Source organism: Phascolarctos cinereus, unplaced genomic scaffold (genome assembly GCF_003287225.1).
Source record: "Phascolarctos cinereus isolate Bilbo 61053 unplaced genomic scaffold, phaCin_HiC Scaffold_5;HRSCAF=322, whole genome shotgun sequence".
Lineage (NCBI taxonomy): Eukaryota > Metazoa > Chordata > Mammalia > Diprotodontia > Phascolarctidae > Phascolarctos > Phascolarctos cinereus.
Genome location: NW_027555958.1, coordinates 9,867,329 through 9,884,098, shown reverse-complemented (window position 1 = coordinate 9,884,098; position 16,770 = coordinate 9,867,329). Strand labels below are relative to the sequence as shown.

Genomic DNA, 16,770 nt, shown 5'->3' with positions numbered 1-16,770 from the left:
CACCCAGAGTCTCCCACCACTACAAAAAGAAGAAGGTTAATTTTCTCATTTCTTCAGGGTCAGGCTTGGTCATTATCATTATGTGTGTGTTTGTGTGTATATATACTTGTATGTACACACACATACATTATATATATGTATAAATGCACAATGTAGTATATATGTATTTGTGTATATATACAGAAACACAAAACACATATACCCACAAAATATGTGTATATAATTTTTGTTTTATATACATACATATGTGTATATATGTATGTGTGTGTGTGTATACATAGATATTATGTGTGTGTGTGTGTGTGTGTGTATATATATATATATGTATGTATGTATTTTTATATACACATCTACATACACCCCCACCTGTACCCCCCAAATTATACATTTTTTGTTCTTACTATTTATATTGTAGATTTTTTTTTAATCCCTGGTTCTGCTTATTTCAGTCTGCATCAGGTCATATGAATCTTTCAGTACTTCTCTGAATTTATTTGGTTGACTAATTTTTGTAGTAGAGTAATTGTGTGATTATTTGCTTGGCTATTTACCAGTCACTGGGGATCTGTTTTGTTTCCAGTTCTTTGTTATAACAGATGGTACTATTTAAATACTTTGGTGTATATGTTCAATACACCAAAGTATGTTATACCTTTTCTTCTTCTTAAGTATATGTTTAGCAAGGGGATTTCTGGATCAAATGATACGGCTATTTTACTCACTTTTTCAGTATAACTCCAAATTGCTTTCCAGAATTAGACCAATTCACAGCTCCATCAGCAGTACCTGACTTTCCTTAGGCACCTGGGAAAGTGACACAAATGTGTATAGATCTAGACTAAGATCTTTCTTTTTTTTTCCTTTCTTTTTTTTTGTTTTGTTTTTGCTTTTTGGTGAGGCAATCAGGGTTAATTGACTTGCCCAGGGTCATACAGCTAGTACGTTTCAGGTGTCTGAGGCTGGATTTGAACTCAGGTCCTCCTGATTCCAAGGCTGGAGCTCATCCGCTGCACCACCTAACTACCCTGATATTGGACTGGACTCATTGTACAGATGAGGAAACTGAGGCAAACAGGGTTAAGTGACTTGCCCAGGGTCACACAGCTAGTATCTGAGGCAGGATTTGAACTCAGAAAGGTGAGCCTTTCTGATTCCAAGTGCAAAGTTCTATCCACTGCACCACCTAGCTGCCCTAGACTAAGATCTTTCACTGCTACCCCATGGAGGTCAAAAATGAAAAAAAGAAAAAAGAAAAGGAAAAAAGGCCCCATATGAATTCATCCTTTCAAAATTTTTTTTCTTAAGTTATTTTTTCTTAAGATTCTGAACTTTTTGTTCCCTCAAACGAATACAAATGAACTTAGTTATTATTTTGTTTAATTCGATAGAGCATTCCCTTGGTAGTTTGATTTGTAGCATATTAAGTCTATAAATTAATTTAGGCAGTGTCAATATTTTTGTTATATTGGCTGGGCCTAAATACAGATTCTTGATTTTACTGAAGTTTTGGAACTGTATATATTTAAGCCTTAAGTGTGCACCTTTGTAGATTGAATCTCGTATATTTTATGCCTTATGTATTTATTTTCATTGGAATTTCCCTTTTTAGTATTTGTTCATAGTTTTGTTATTGTTGTATTGAAATGTTATTGATTTTTGTGGATTCATTTTATATCCTACTTTATTGGAGTTTATTATTCCAGTTTCTTTGCTGATTCTCTGGGGTTTTCTAAATAGACCATTATATTATCAGCACAGGGAGACTTTATTTAGTCTCTTCTTTATTGATGTTTGTCTTCAATTTCCTTCTCTTGTATTATTTGTCAGTAGATTTCTAGAACAATGTCACGTAATGGTGGGGAGCTTGCCTTAGCCTGGTAGACTTCAGCTGAAGTCCTACCTTTAACAAGTAGAAGTTGGGTGATCTAGGTCAAGGTGTTGATCTGAGAATACATTAAAGAAATCCTGGGTCCTATTTTTTTTAAAGTCTTTTTCAGGCTAACGATCCCCAGTTCTTTCAACTATGCCTTCTATGGAATTCCATGCTAGGACTGGTCAGCATGTTGGTTGGCCTCCTTTGTTCTCTGGCTTATCAGTACACTTAATATTACGTGGCCCCAGAACTAAACACAGTACTACAACTATGTTTTGGCCTGGGCAGATATTTTTCAGATGAATTGTCTCATCATGCTTCTTTTTTTTTTTCACCTTCTGGCGGTGGATTTCTGAACCCAAATGTAAATTTTTGCATTTATCTATTATATTTCCAATTATTAGTTTCAGCCCACTGGTTTGGCCTTTTGAGATCTTTTTGAGTCCTAGTTGATTCCTATATTGTTAGCTTTCCTTCCCAGTTTTGTGTCATTTGTAAATTTGATTATTTTGCCATAGATGGGTGTGTGTGTGTGTGTGTGTGTGTGAGAGAGAGAGAGAGAGAGAGAGAGAGAGAGAGAGAGAGAGAGAGAGAGGAGAGAGAGATATGCTCTGGAATATAAGTTATAAGCTGCTAGCTAGGACTCTGTTTCAATCCTGTTTTGATTCTATGTCCCCTTCTGAATTTCCTTCTCGCTATAGTATATTTTAAAAATATTTTGTTGCTACTTTTTAAAATGTTCATGTCTATTAATATACTATAATTTATTCAGCTGTTCTGTAACACAGTAACTCTAGTGGCACCCCATTATTTCAAGGATCAAGTATGAACTCATCTATTTGGAATTTAAAGTCTTTCATAACCTAGTTCCAACCTACCTTGCCCCCTTTATTACACATATTTCCCTTCAAAATACTATGATCCAGTTAAGCTGGCTTTCTTGCTGTTTCCTGTACACTTCATCTCAGACACTCTCATGTCTTGTCTGTCTTTGTACTGACTGGGTTCCATGATTATTTGGAATTGGAGGAAGAATCCTTACTTTCATCTCTTAGAATCCTTACTTTCCTTCAAGGAAGCTTTTACATGAATTCTTTTTTGTTTCCTTCCCCCTAGCTGGTGGTACCTTCTCCCCACAGATGTGCTTAGAAACAGCCTACTGGGGTGGGGGGAATGTGTGGACAAATATACTTTAAAGCTTAATCTGCATTTGCTGATTTACAAGGTAAATAAATGTTCATACTGAAAATTTAATAATTGTCTCTCTTGAGCCAGTTTGACTTTGCTCCAGCACACGGTCCTTCCCCTGTCCTTCAGATCCTTTGTATCTCTTTTGTATTTGCAGCAGCGTGACCTTCATTTCTCCAGTTTTAATTTCCTCTAATGCTATATAGTAATCCTTGGGAGTTTGATTCATATAACCCTGAATTTGTAAGTTCTTGTAGGTGATGGTGTCATTTTTATTATGTTGGCCATTATATTTAATGGTCAGCTACTTTATTTAATATTTTTATTACATTGTCCAGCCATGAACACTTAATATCACTCCAATTATTTAAGACTTTATGTCTAAAAAGAATAGTTTGGACCTTGCCTGTCTTTGACTTCAGTTTCCCCTAAACAGGGTTTATTTTACCTGTTCCAAATTGAGCATTGTTCTCCTTGATGGAAGCAAAATAAACCAGAACTTGCTGTCATAAATGTTCCTTTTTGTCAGTATGACCAAAAGTGGCTAGTTACATGTTTTTATTTCTTTCAGATTCCATTAGTCAGGATTCCAGGTTTGGAACCAGGGTACCAGATCGGATGCAGGACATTTGCATGGAGACATCATCCAAGACAAAACAACCAAAGGTCCTTCCTTTGCATTCCAAGATGACAGATGTTAATTTAGAGAAACAGAAGGTCAACCCAGAAAGACAATCCAGACAAATAACAGTCACTCCTAGAAAAATTGATAGTAAAGGCAGGGTACCTGGCAGAGGTTGTAGCCTGGGGTCTGTCTCTGTTCCACTGTGGAGAAGGAAAAGTCTTAGGAAATATGAGACACTTGGAACAAGCATTGGGGATAAAAAGAAGAATGTTTTTAATTATGACAAATTTAGGAAGCCTTTCATTTATCACTCAGACCTAATTAAATTTCATAGACTACATGGTAGAGAAAAACTTTATGAATACAATGAATGTAGAAAAGCCTTTGGGAGACAATCTAATCTTGTTAGAAAACTGGGCATTCTTACAAGGCAGAAATATTACAAACGTAACAAATATTGGAAAGTCTTTAACCGGAGAGGAGAACTGGTTTATCAGAGAATTCCTCCTGGAGTAAAATTCTTTGAATGTAATGTGTGTGGGGAAGCCTTTAAGGAAGAAGAAATGCTCAAAAAACATCAAAGTATTCATATTGGAAAAAATCATTTTGAATGTAATAAATGTAGGAAAAGCTTCAGCCGAAAAGAAAATCTAATTACCCATAAGAAAACCCATACTGAAGTGAAATCCTTTGAATGTAGTGAGTGTGGGAAAAGTTTTGGACGGAAGGTACACCTTGTTAGACATTATAAAATTCATACCCGAGTGCAATTATTTGAATGTAAAGAATGTGGGAAAGTCTTTGGTGAAAAGGGACACTTTAGTATCCACCAAAGAACTCATACTGGAGAGAAACCTTTCACATGTAGTGAATGTGGGAGAGCCTTCAGTGAGTGTAAAGCTCTCAAAAGCCATCAGAAAATTCATAGTGAAGAGAAACCCTTTGAGTGTGATGTATGTAAGAAAGCCTTCAGTCAGAAGGGACACCTTATTTCTCATCAGAGAACCCATACTACAGCGAGACCTTTTGAATGTAATGTATGTAGGAAATCCTTTAGTCAGAAGGGACACCTGGTTTCTCATCAGAAAACTCATAAATGTAACGAATGTGGGAAAATCTTCAGTGATAGTAATATACTCAAAGACCATCAGAGAACTCATACTGGAGAGAAACTCTATGCATGTGATAAATGTGGGAAAGGCTTCATACAGAAGTCATACCTTGTTAAACATCAGAGAACTCACAATGGAGAGAAACGCTTTGAATGTAATGAGTGTGGGAAAGCCTTTCGTACAGGTGTACACCTCAGTACACACCAGAAAACTCATACAGGTGAGAAACCATTTAAGTGTAGTGAATGTGGGAAAGGCTTCAGCCAGAGGGAAAATCTGATTAAACATCAGACAACTCATACTGGGGAGAAACCCTTTGAATGTGAGGTTTGTAAGAAAGCCTTTAGGCAGAGAGCACACCTGGTATCTCATCAGAGAACTCACACTGGAGAGAAACCCTTTGAATGTAATGAGTGTGGAAAAGCCTTTGGTGAGAAGCGAACCCTTAGTAGACATCAGAAGACTCATGCTGGCTTGAAACCTTTTACATGTAATGAATGTAAGAAAACCTTCAGCCGAAGGACAGGCCTTATTATCCATCAGAAAATTCATACTGGAGAGACAATTTTTGAATGTGATGTATGTAGGAAATCCTTCAGTGAGAGGAAAAATCTACTTTCTCATCAGAAAGCTCATACTAGAGAAAAACCTTTTGAGTGCAATGAATGTGGGCAAACCTTCAGTAAGAATGAGATGCTTGAAATTCACCAGAAAATTCATGCTGGGAAGAAACCCTTTACATGTGATGAATGTGGGAAAGGTTTCGTGAGGAACTCATACCTTATTAGACATCAGAAAACTCACACTGGAGACAAACCCTTCAAGTGTAATGAATGTGGGAAAAGCTTTGTCCAGAAGGTACATTTCCTTTATCATCAGAGAATTCATACTAAAACAAAAAATTTTGAATGTAGTGAGTGTAAAAAAGCCTTTGGTGACAAGGTACTCCTTAGTAGACACGAGAAAACTCATTCTGGAGTGAAACCTTTTAAATGTAATGAATGTAAGAGAGCCTTCAGCCAAAGGACAAGCCTTATTATCCATCAGAGATCTCATACTGGAGAGAAACCCTTTCCATGCAATGAATGTGGAAAATTTTTCACCCAAAAGACAGTTCTTATTACTCATCAGAAAATTCATACTGGAGAGAAACCTTTTACATGCAATGAATGTGGGAAAAGTTTCATCCAAAAGGTAGTCCTTATTAACCATCAGAGAACTCATACTGTGGAAAAACCTTTGACTTGTAGTGAAAAAGTAGAAACCTCCAGTAATAGTAATATATCTCAAAACCAACAGAAAATTCATTCTGGAGAGAAGCGATTTTGTTGTGGTGAATGTGGTAAAGGCTTCTGCTGGAGAGCAAACCTTATTAGACACCGGAAAATTCACACTGGAGAGAAACCCTTTGAATGTAATGAATGTGGGAAAGCCTTCATTGAAAAGAATTACCTTGTTGCCCATCAGAGAATTCATACTGGAGAGAAACCCTATGAATGTAATGAATGTGGGAAAGCCTTCAGCCGAAGAACAAACCTTATTACCCATCAAAGAATTCATACTAAAGAGAAACCTTTCCCATGTAATGAATGTGGAAAAGCCTTCAGTAGGGGTAAAGCCCTCAAAAAGCATCAGAGAATTCATACTGGAGAGAAATACTTTGAATGTAATGTATGCAAGAAGGGCTTCAATCATAGGGGACACCTTGTTTCTCATCAGAGAACTCATAAGAGAGTGAAACCTTTCTCATGTGATCAATGTGGGAAAATCTTCAGTCGAAGGACAGTCCTTGTTAGACATCAAAAAACTCATTCTGGAGAGAAACCATTCTCATGTAGTGAATGTGGGAAAGCCTTCGGTGAAAGTGAAACTCTCAAAAGGCATTGGAGAGTTCATACTGGAGAGAAACCCTTTGAATGTAATGTATGTAAGAAAGCCTTTAGTCAGAAGGGACATCTGCTTTCCCATCAGAGAACTCATACTGCAGTGAAACCCTTTGAATGTAACGAACATGAGAAAACCTCCAGTGAGAAGGATCATCTTATTACCCATCAGGGAACCCATATTGGGGGGAAAGTTTTCACATGTCTTGAATGTGGGAAAGCCTTCAGTGAGAGTGAGGACCTCAAAAAGCATCAGATAACTCATAGTGGAGAGAAACCCTTTGAATGTAATGTATGTAAGAAAGCCTTTAGTCAGAAGGAACACCTGATTTCTCATCAGAAAACTCATACTGCAGTGAAACTCATTGAATGTAATGAACATCAGAAAACTTCCAGTGAGAAGGATCATCTTATTACCCATCAGGGAACCCATATTGGGGGGAAAGTTTTCACATGTCTTGAATGTGGGAAAGCCTTCAGTGAGAATGAGGCCCTCAAAAAGCATCAGAAAATTCATACTGGAGAGAAACCCTTTGAATGTAATGTATGTAAGAAAGCCTTTAGTCAGAAGGAACACCTGATTTCTCATCAGAAAACTCATACTGCAGTGAAACTCATTGAATGTAATGAACATCAGAAAACTTCCAGTGAGAAGGATCATCTTATTACCCATCAGGGAACCCATACTGGGGGGAAAGTTTTCACATGTCTTGAATGTGGGAAAGCCTTCAGTGAGAATGAAGCCCTCAAAAAGCATCAGAAAATTCATACTGGAGAGAAACCCCTTGAATGTAATGTATGTAAGAAAGCCTTTAGTCAGAAGGAACACCTGATTTCTCATCAGAAAACTCATACTGCAGTGAAACTCATTGAATGTAATGAACATCAGAAAACTTCCAGTGAGAAGGATCATCTTATTACCCATCAGGGAACTCATACTGGGGGGAAAGTTTTCACATGTCTTGAATGTGGGAAAGCCTTCAGTGAGAATGAGGCCCTCAGAAAGCATCAGAAAATTCATACTGGAGAGAAACCCCTTGAATGTAATGTATGTAAGAAAGCCTTTAGTCAGAAGGAACACCTGATTTCTCATCAGAAAACTCATATTGGAGTGAACTTCTTTGAATATATTGAATGTGAGAAAATCTTCAGTGAGAAGGATCATCTTATTACCCATCAGAAAACCCATACTGGGGTAAAACCTTTCACATGTCTTGAATGTGGGGAAGCCTTCGGTAAGAGCAAAGATCTCAAAAAACATCAGAGAACTCATAGTGGAAAGAAATCTTTCACATGTAGTGAATGTGGGAAAGCCTTCAGTGAAAGTGACGCCCTCAAAAAGCATCAGAAAATTCATACTGGAGAGAAACCCTTTGAATGTAATGTATGTAAGAAAGCCTTTAGTCAGAAGGAACATCTGATTTCTCATCAGAAAACTCATGTTGGAGTGAACTTTTTTCAGTTTATTGAATGTGAAAAAACCTTCAGTGAGAAGGATGATCTTATTACCCATCAGAAAACCCATACTGGGGTAAAACCTTTCACATGTCTTGAATGTGGGGAAGCCTTCAGTGAGCTTGAAGCCCTGAAAAAGCACCAGAGAGTTCATGCTGGAGAGAAGCCCTTTGAATGTAATGTATGTAAGAAAGTCTTTACTCAGAAGGAACACCTGATTTCTCATCAAAAAACTCATACTGCAGTGAAACTCTTTGAATGTAATGAACATGAAAAAACCTTCAGTGACAAGGATCATCTTATTACCAATCAGAGAACCCATACTAGAGGAAAACCTTTCGCAGGTATTGAATGTGGGGAAGCCTTCAGTGAGAGTGAGGCCCTCAAAAAGCATCAGAAAATTCATGCTGGAGAGAAACCCTTTGAATGTAATATATGTAAGAAAGCCTTTACTCAGAAGGAACACCTGATTTCTCATCAAAAATCTCATGCTGCAGTAAAACTCATTGAATGCAATGAACATGAGAAAAACTTCAGTGAGAATGATCATGTTATTAGCAATCAGAGAACCCATACTGGGGGAAAACCTTTCACAGGTGTTGAATGTGGAGAAGTTTTCAGTGAAAGTGAAGCCCTCAAAAAGCATCAGAAAATTCATACTGGAGAAAAACCCCTTGAATGTAATGTATGTAAGAAAACCTTTAGTCAGAAGGAACACCTGATTTCTCATCAAAAAACTCATACTGCAGTGAAACTCATTGAATATAATGAACATGAGAAAACCTTCAGTGACAAGGATCATCTTATTACCAATCAGAGAACCTATACTAGACAAGAACCTTTCACAAGTATTGAATGTGGGGAAGCCTTCAGTGAGAGTAAAGACCTCAAAAAACATCAGAGAACTCATAGTGGAGAGAAATCTTTCACATATAGCGAATGTGGGAAAGCCTTCAGTGAGAGTGAGGCCCTCAAAAAGCATCAGGGAGTTCATACTGGAGAGAAACCCTTTGAATGTAATATATGTAAGAAAGCCTTTAGTCAGAAAGAACATCTGATTTGTCATCAAAAAACTCATATTGGAGTGAACTTCTTTGAATGTATTGAATGTGAGAAAACCTTCAGTGAGAAGGATCATCTTATTACCCATCAGAAAACCCATACTGGGGGAAAATCTTTCACATGTAGTGAATGTGGGAAAGCCTTCAGTGAGCGTGAAGCCCTCAGAAAGCATCAGAGAATTCATACTGGAGGAAAATCCTTTGACTGTAATCAATGTGGGAAAGTCTTTGGTGAGAAGGAACACCTTATCACACACCAGAAAACCCATACTGGAGAGAAAGCCTTTGAGTGTAGTGAATGTGGGAAAAGCTTCAGCCAGAGGGAAAATCTTGTCAGACATCAGATAATTCATACTGGGGAGAAATCTTTTGAACATAACAAATATAGGAAATCTTTCAGCCAGAGGATGCACTTCATTTATCATCAGGGAATTCATGCTGGAAAGAAACCTTTTGAATGTAGTGAGTGTGGGAAAGCTTTTAGTGAGAAGCGAACACTTAATAGACATCAGAAAACTCATACTGGAGTGAAACCCTTTAAATGTAATGAATGTAAGAAAGCCTTCAGCCGAAGGACAATCCTTATCATCCATCAGAGAACTCATACTGGAGTGAAACCTTTCATATGTAATGAATGTGGTAAAGCCTTCAGCCAAACAGGACATGTCATCCGACACCAGAGAACTCATACTGGAATGAAGCCCTTTGAATGTAATGAATGTGGGAAATCCTTCAGTGAGAAGGATCATCTTATTACCCATCAGAGATCTCATACTGGAGAGAAACCCTTTGCATGTAATGAGTGTGGGAAAGCCTTCAGCCGAAGGACAATCCTTATTACCCATCAGAGAACACATACTGGAGTAAAACCCTTTGAATGTAAGGAATGTAGGAAAGCTTTCAGCCAGCGGGGACACCTCATTTATCATCAGAGAATTCATACTGGAGAGAAGCCCTTTGAATGTAATGAATGTGGAAAAGCCTTTAGCTGGAGGGCAAACCTGCTTACTCATCGCAGAACTCATACTGAAGTGAAACCTTTTGTCTGTAAAGAATGTGGGAAAACTTTCATTGAGAGGCAAACCCTTTTTAGACATAAGAGAACTCATGCTTTACCAAATCCTGTTCAGTGTAATGAGCAGGGTTAGGTTTTTGGTGAGAGGCAGGCCATCATCAGACAGAAGAGAAAGAACACAGAACTGACTTCCTTTGATTTGTCATTAATATGGCAAAGCCTTTAGTGAGAAGAAAGTACCAAAGAGCCCCCAAAGATGTCATACTGGAGAGAAAGGGTGCTGTTCCGGGTAGTGTTAGGACACATGGCAGGATGGTCTGGTTGAAAGGTGACTGACTGCATGTATTATACTAGTGCAGTTTGCACTCATTCATCAGTCAGGACTTCTATCTGCCTTTCCTGCCCCAACCTATCTGCTGACCTCCAGTTCACATTTCCAGTCGCCTTTCGACACCTCAAACTGCTTGTCCAGTAGACATCTTAAACTAAACATCTCCAAGACACAACTCATCTTTCCCCCTAAACTCTTCCCCCTCCTGCCTTCCCTATTATCCATCCACCCATCTCTCAGGCTCACAACCTAGGGGTCATCTTGAACTCTTTCACACACACCCCCATATCCCAATCTATTGCTAAGGCCTGTCGATTTCACTTCTGCAACATTTCATGTATGCTCATTTCTGTCCTCTGACACTGCCATGGCTATAGTGCAGACTCTCATCACCTCAGACCTGGACTATTGCAGGAGCCTGCTGGTGGGTCTGCGTGCCTCAAGTCTCTCCCCACTACAGTCCATCCTTCCATCAACCATCAGAGTGATTTTCCAAAAGCGAAGGTCTGCCCATGTCACTCCTCAGTAAACCCCAAGGGTGCCTGTTGCCCCTAGGATCAGATACAAAGTGCTCTGTTTGGCATTCAAGCCCTTCCTAACCTAGCCCCCTTCTACTTTTTCAGCGTTCTTACACTTCACTCACCACCATGTGCTCTTTGATCCGGTGACACGGGTCTCCTGATTGTCCCCTGAACAAGACATTCCCATCTCTCAGGCATTTTTTCTGACTGCCCCCACGTGTGGAATGCTCTCCCTTCTCAATTCCAACTACTGACTTCCTTGGCTTTCTTTAAATCCCAACTAAAATCCCATCTCTTACAGGAAGCCTTTCCCAGCTCCTTAATTCTAGTGCCTTCCCATTGTTATTTCTTATTTATCCTGTATATAGCTTGCTTTGTGTATGTTTTTATGTTATTTCCTCCATTAGGGTGTAAACTCCTTGTGAGCAGGGACTGTCTTTTACCTTTTTTTTTCCTTCTTCTTTTTATCCTTTGAGCTTAGCAATAAATGTTTATCAGTTGACAAAGAAAAGACATCAGAATCCTCAGGGAGGAGTTCAAAAGATGAGTAGATCAACTCCCCCTGGGACTGAGTCATGGTCTGGAGGTTCTTCTCATAGGACGCTATTCCAGGTAGGGACAAAGGGGGCAGCATCAGGCCTACAGCATGATGGACAGCTGTGTCATGATGGGATGTATAGCACCTTCACATCCTGAGATATCAATAGATGGCAGTAGAATTCCATAAATCAGTGGAGCAAATGTGACTGATTCAGGATTTGATTTCTTAATTGATCATTTCCCCCAAACCACTGGAGTGTTATTTGTTTACTCAAGGGTAAATTTACCCATATTTTCTTTCACTTTACTTTTTTATTCTATGTAACAGCAAAATCAAAGATGAAAACAAGAACAAAATCCGTGTAAAAACAGTAAGTTTAATTTGCAGTTAAAACAAATGTGTCCACTTTAACATGACCAGAAAAGGCCGTCTTTGCTGCCTTTGCCCCCTGTGGCTTCCTGCCGTTGCCAAGTTCCTCCTGGAGCTTCCTTTTTGAGGAAGGGCCCCGACCAGCCATCTTCCGTGCTCGGAGCTTTACCACCAGATTTTGCTCTTCTCTTTTCAGTTCCCTTTCATGTGTTGTCTTACTAGAATGTAAGCTTCTTGAGGGCACGGACAGTCTTTTTGCGTCTCTTTGTATCCTCAATGCTTAGCACAGTGCCTGGCACATTGTAAGTGTGCTTAATGCCTATTGACTTTTGAAATTTTTCTTTATATTGATATGGGTGTGATATGGCTGTTTCTCATATAATCATCCTCAGTGGATATATTGGTATTACTCTGTAGTCTTCACTTTGTATTACTTCATATAAATCTTTTTCTTTGGAATTTACAGATGAGATGATAGTGGATAGAGTGCTGGGCCTGGAGTTAGGAATACCTGAATTCAGATCTGACTGCAGATGCTTACTAGCTGTGTTACCCTAGGCAGGTCATTTAACTTCAGTTTCCTCAGCTATAAAATGGGGAAGGTAATAGCGCCTGCTTCCTAGGGCTGTTGTGAGGCTCAGAAGAGGTATACATGTGTCGCTTAGCACAGCACCTGGCACGTGGTAGGCACCATGTGAATGGTGGCTGCTATTATTCTCATCATCGTTATTAGATGTGTCATATCTTGGGGCACATCAGTATTACAATATTTTTATAAAAATGTGTTTACCTATTTGCCCCAGTCAAAGAACGTGAAGGGGTTTTTTGCTATTATGAATAATGCTTCCATGACTATTTTTGTGCGAATAGATTCTATATCCCTGTTATTGCTGTTGTACACTTATGCATGAGATCTATGTAAATGCCATTGGGCACGGGACTGAATTTCCATGACTCCGAGAGAGATTCAGGTCTTTTGTTTTTTCTTGGAAAAGTCCCCGACGCCGGCCTGATACGCCAGATGCATCCTAGACTCTTATGGCCATCTTGTTTGTCAGTCCCTTCTGCCACTGGTGGATCTACTTGTACTTAGTAGCTCTTTCACGGTTACTATCTACAGCTACCAGCCCTCCTTTGGCAGAGCTATAGTGTCCGTTCGTTTGTTTCATTTCATCACTTTTTTTCCTCGCATTGTTGCTTCTGTACTTCTTGTGCTGGACAGACTCATCAGTTAGGAGTTTCTGTCTAACTACATTGTCATTCTAATTTTTTTTTGGTGTTTTAAAAAATTATTAATGTGATAGATCTCAGTAAAGAAGATCATTTGTATATGCAAATGAACAGAAAGAGAGGGGCTTAGGGCCATCTGAGAACCCAGCAGTGGTGACCAGACGGCAGACACCTAGCCTATCTCCTGACCCTAAGCCTTTCCAGAATGGCTTCATGAAGAGCCACCCTCAGAAGTATGCACTCATCTTGCCTTCCTCCTTAGCTCAGGCCCCCCGACTGGTCCTGTTTTTTCTGATGAGATGGAGTGCCTTCAGCTTTACCCTTTCTCCCAAGATCCTCCAAGCCTTACCATATGCTGTGCCTCTATGCCCTTCAGTCCCCCAGCCCTGTCATCTTAACTACCTAAATAAAAGCCTCTCCGTGTAGGACCTCTGCTGTCTGCCCCACTGCTGCACTCATCTACTCTGCCCCTGAACTTTCTTGGATGTGTTCTCTCCTTCCCCCCTCCCCCACCCAACCACCCCGCCCGTGAGACTGTGAGCTCTTTTGAGAGCAGATCCTGTCTTGATTTTTCTATTTGTATCCCCCATTGCTAGCCCAATGCTTGGTGTATTGTAAGCACTTAATCAATGTTTATTTATAACCATAAACCTTTTTTAAAAATTAATTCTGAACTTCAGAAACACCAGTTAAAAGCTAGCATTTCTGTATACATAATAGAACAGAAGCAGGATTTCATATGAAACTGAATCTGTTATTTTGGCTTGTGTTTGTTTGTAGCTATAATAAATTCAAATGCAACTTTCAAAGTCATCTTGCCTGCGTGTGATTCTTTTCTTCTGTGCATTTTAAAATAATGCTTTAGTGCCCCTCTTTTCTTTCCTTTTTTTCTGGCAATGCTATTTCTAGTCTTCCTCTCCTACCACCACCTCCAATTTATAAGAAACAAAAAACCTTGTAACAAATATGCCTAGTCAAGCAGAACAAAAATGTATGTCTCATTGCAGCTTGAATCCATATACTTCTCTATCAGGGAATAGATAGTATGTGTCTTCAGCAAGACACACGCGTCTAGCATCAATCCTAGTGCTTCAAAGTTTTTGAATGTTTCTTTTATCATCAAAGGGTTTGTGTTATTGTCTACATTATTCTCCTGGTTCTGCTAACTTCACACTACTAACACTTCTTATAAGTCTTTTTGGGTTTCTCTGAAAGCAACCACTACATCATGGCGCATTCATACAGCACAATTCAACTATTCCCCTGCTGATCGATCAACATATATGCATGTGTCATTCATTCTCAGCAGGACAAACATCAAGCATATCTTGTTAGAAGATTGCTGGGGGAAGCTGAAGAGACGGCGTCCAGCCCCCAAAGGGGTGTGGCAGCACAACGCCCACATGAAGTCCAGTTGTCACCAAAGGGTCAGTGGCCTCGTTCAAGACTTCATTACTGTAACCCTCCCCTCAAATGTAATTAACTTGAACAGATCTCAATGAACAGGTCATATCTTTGATGACTGGGCATTTCAGTCACTGTTGCTTAGTTTTCCACAGAGGATTGATTACTTAACCCAAATATATATGGAAAGTATTGACTTCATTAAGATAATACTTTAAAACAAGGTAACTCTTGAAGGTGGTGAGTTCCCTCCTTATTTGCAGGAAGCAGATACGTTAAGGCCAGCTGTTACTCCCCATCTTTTACTTATATTCCCCCTTCTTGGTTTGACAGAAGCATAGGCCATCAGTTATTGATTTTAACAATAGTTTTAACAGCCAAGCCCCCCACCCCAAGAATCCCCATTAGAGCTGTCTGAATGACAAGGTTCTGAGCTAAGATTAATTAGAAAATATATTCTGATTAGATCTAATATCTAATTAAAGTCCCAACACATACATCCCCAAGTGTTAATTAACTTTTCTTTTTCAGGGAAAGTTTCACATAACATGAGGGTTGGTTGGCTCAATTCTTTTTCTTGGGCATGTCTCCCATTCAGGTATCTATGCAAATATAGACCAAAGCATGTAAGTATCATGGCTTTGATGTTTTGTTATGAAATTAAAAAGGATGAAGCTTAGAACGGAATTACTTGGCCCCTTCTCTTGATGTCTCCTCCCTTTTCAAAGTGCCTATATCTCTTAATGTCTAGCATCCTCCCACCCCAAATATGTATTGGACCCAACACAATCACACGTTACCCCGTGATGTCATCGGTCCTCTTTGAAAATGAAAGACAAATAACAACATTGAAGCCGTAAACATTTTTACATGTACTCGTCTCCCCCATTGGAGTGCACTGGTCTGGGCCTTCCCCCACAAAACTGGCTTTGTTTGACCACCCGAGCTCCTCTACTTCTGATCATAGCACCTTTCCCCCTGAATGCAGAGGGAGCCTTTGCCCTTTTATGCATCACTTTGTGAGGCCAGTGACGGCTGTGTTTCCTGTGGTGAGTTCTCTGCATGCTGGTGGCAGATCTGTCAGCAAGGGCAATGTAAAGCACTGGGCTAGATGCTCAGGATACAAGTACAAAGAATCCAATTCAATTCAATAAGTGTGTGAAGCCTTACTGTGTGCTAAGTGCTAGGAATATAAAAAGAGGCAAAAGACATTCCCTGCCAGCAGCGAGCTTGCAATCGAATAGGGGAAACAATATGCAAATAAATATAGACAAAGTGAGCTCTATACAGAATAAATAGGAAGTAATTAAGAGAAGGAGAGCATTGAAATAGAGTGTTGGGGAAGGTTTCCTGGAGAAGGAGGGATTTTAGTTGGGACGTAAAGGAGGCCAGGGAGGTCAGTAGTGGGTGTGGAGGAGGGAGAGCATAGGAAAATGGCTTCCTACCCATAGTGTACCTGCATTTTAATGGGGGAGACAAGTCCATGTAAAGATATATGCAGCTTCAGTGTTATTTATCTTTTGTTTTCGAAGAGGACCAATGACATCATGGGTAATGTCATGACTGACAAGTGAATTATATTGAAGAGAGGCAGAGTTACCCCGAGTCATTGGCCTCACTTTCTTTTCCTGTGTCACCAAAGTCCAGTGGCTGGACAAAAGTCAGGATGACTGGCAATGGCCTGGGATGCAGTGGATGACCTTGGTGTCTTCACTGTCTGACCAAGCTCTGAGCACTCCATGTCAACTGCTTCAGCCGCCTTCATGGCCATTGGAACAAATTGTTCTCATCTACCCATCCCAACCAGGGGAAGTCTTCACATGCTTGGGGTAGACGTAATTCACTGAAAGGTTTGAGGCCTGTCACTTACCCTCCACCTGGTGTAGCCCATCTGCTGAGAAGCTTTTACCAGACTGTGGTCACTGCACACACTACTGCTCCCTCTTTTTGGAGCCACACGTGAGAGTTGGGTCAAGGTGTTCACCAAAGGTGGAGGGGCACCTGGAAGGGGCCCAGCAGCCCTCCCACCAGAGGTGTGCATCCTCCCTGAACACCCCACACCCCCACCTTCACTGTAAAGTCAAATACAAATACAGTTATCCCTTCCACATGGTGACTTTTCCCATTGCAGTTTCAGTATATCACAGGTCAGCATAAGAAAT

The 16,770-nt window shown here is 39.8% G+C and overlaps 1 protein-coding gene across 3 annotated transcripts in view; it reads left to right on the top strand.

Moving 5' to 3' along the window:
• LOC110198066 (uncharacterized) overlaps window positions 1-14,017 on the top strand; it is a 28,402-nt gene extending 14,385 nt beyond the window's left edge. For all 3 annotated transcript variants that reach the window (XM_020972169.2, XM_020972168.2, XM_020972165.2), the window contains one exon: window positions 3,633-14,017. In XM_020972169.2, coding sequence (XP_020827828.1) covers window positions 3,633-10,345 — 6,713 coding nt within the window. In that variant the 3' untranslated portion in view covers window positions 10,346-14,017. The remainder of the gene's footprint in view (window positions 1-3,632) is intronic.
• Window positions 14,018-16,770: the final 2,753 nt, after the last annotated feature.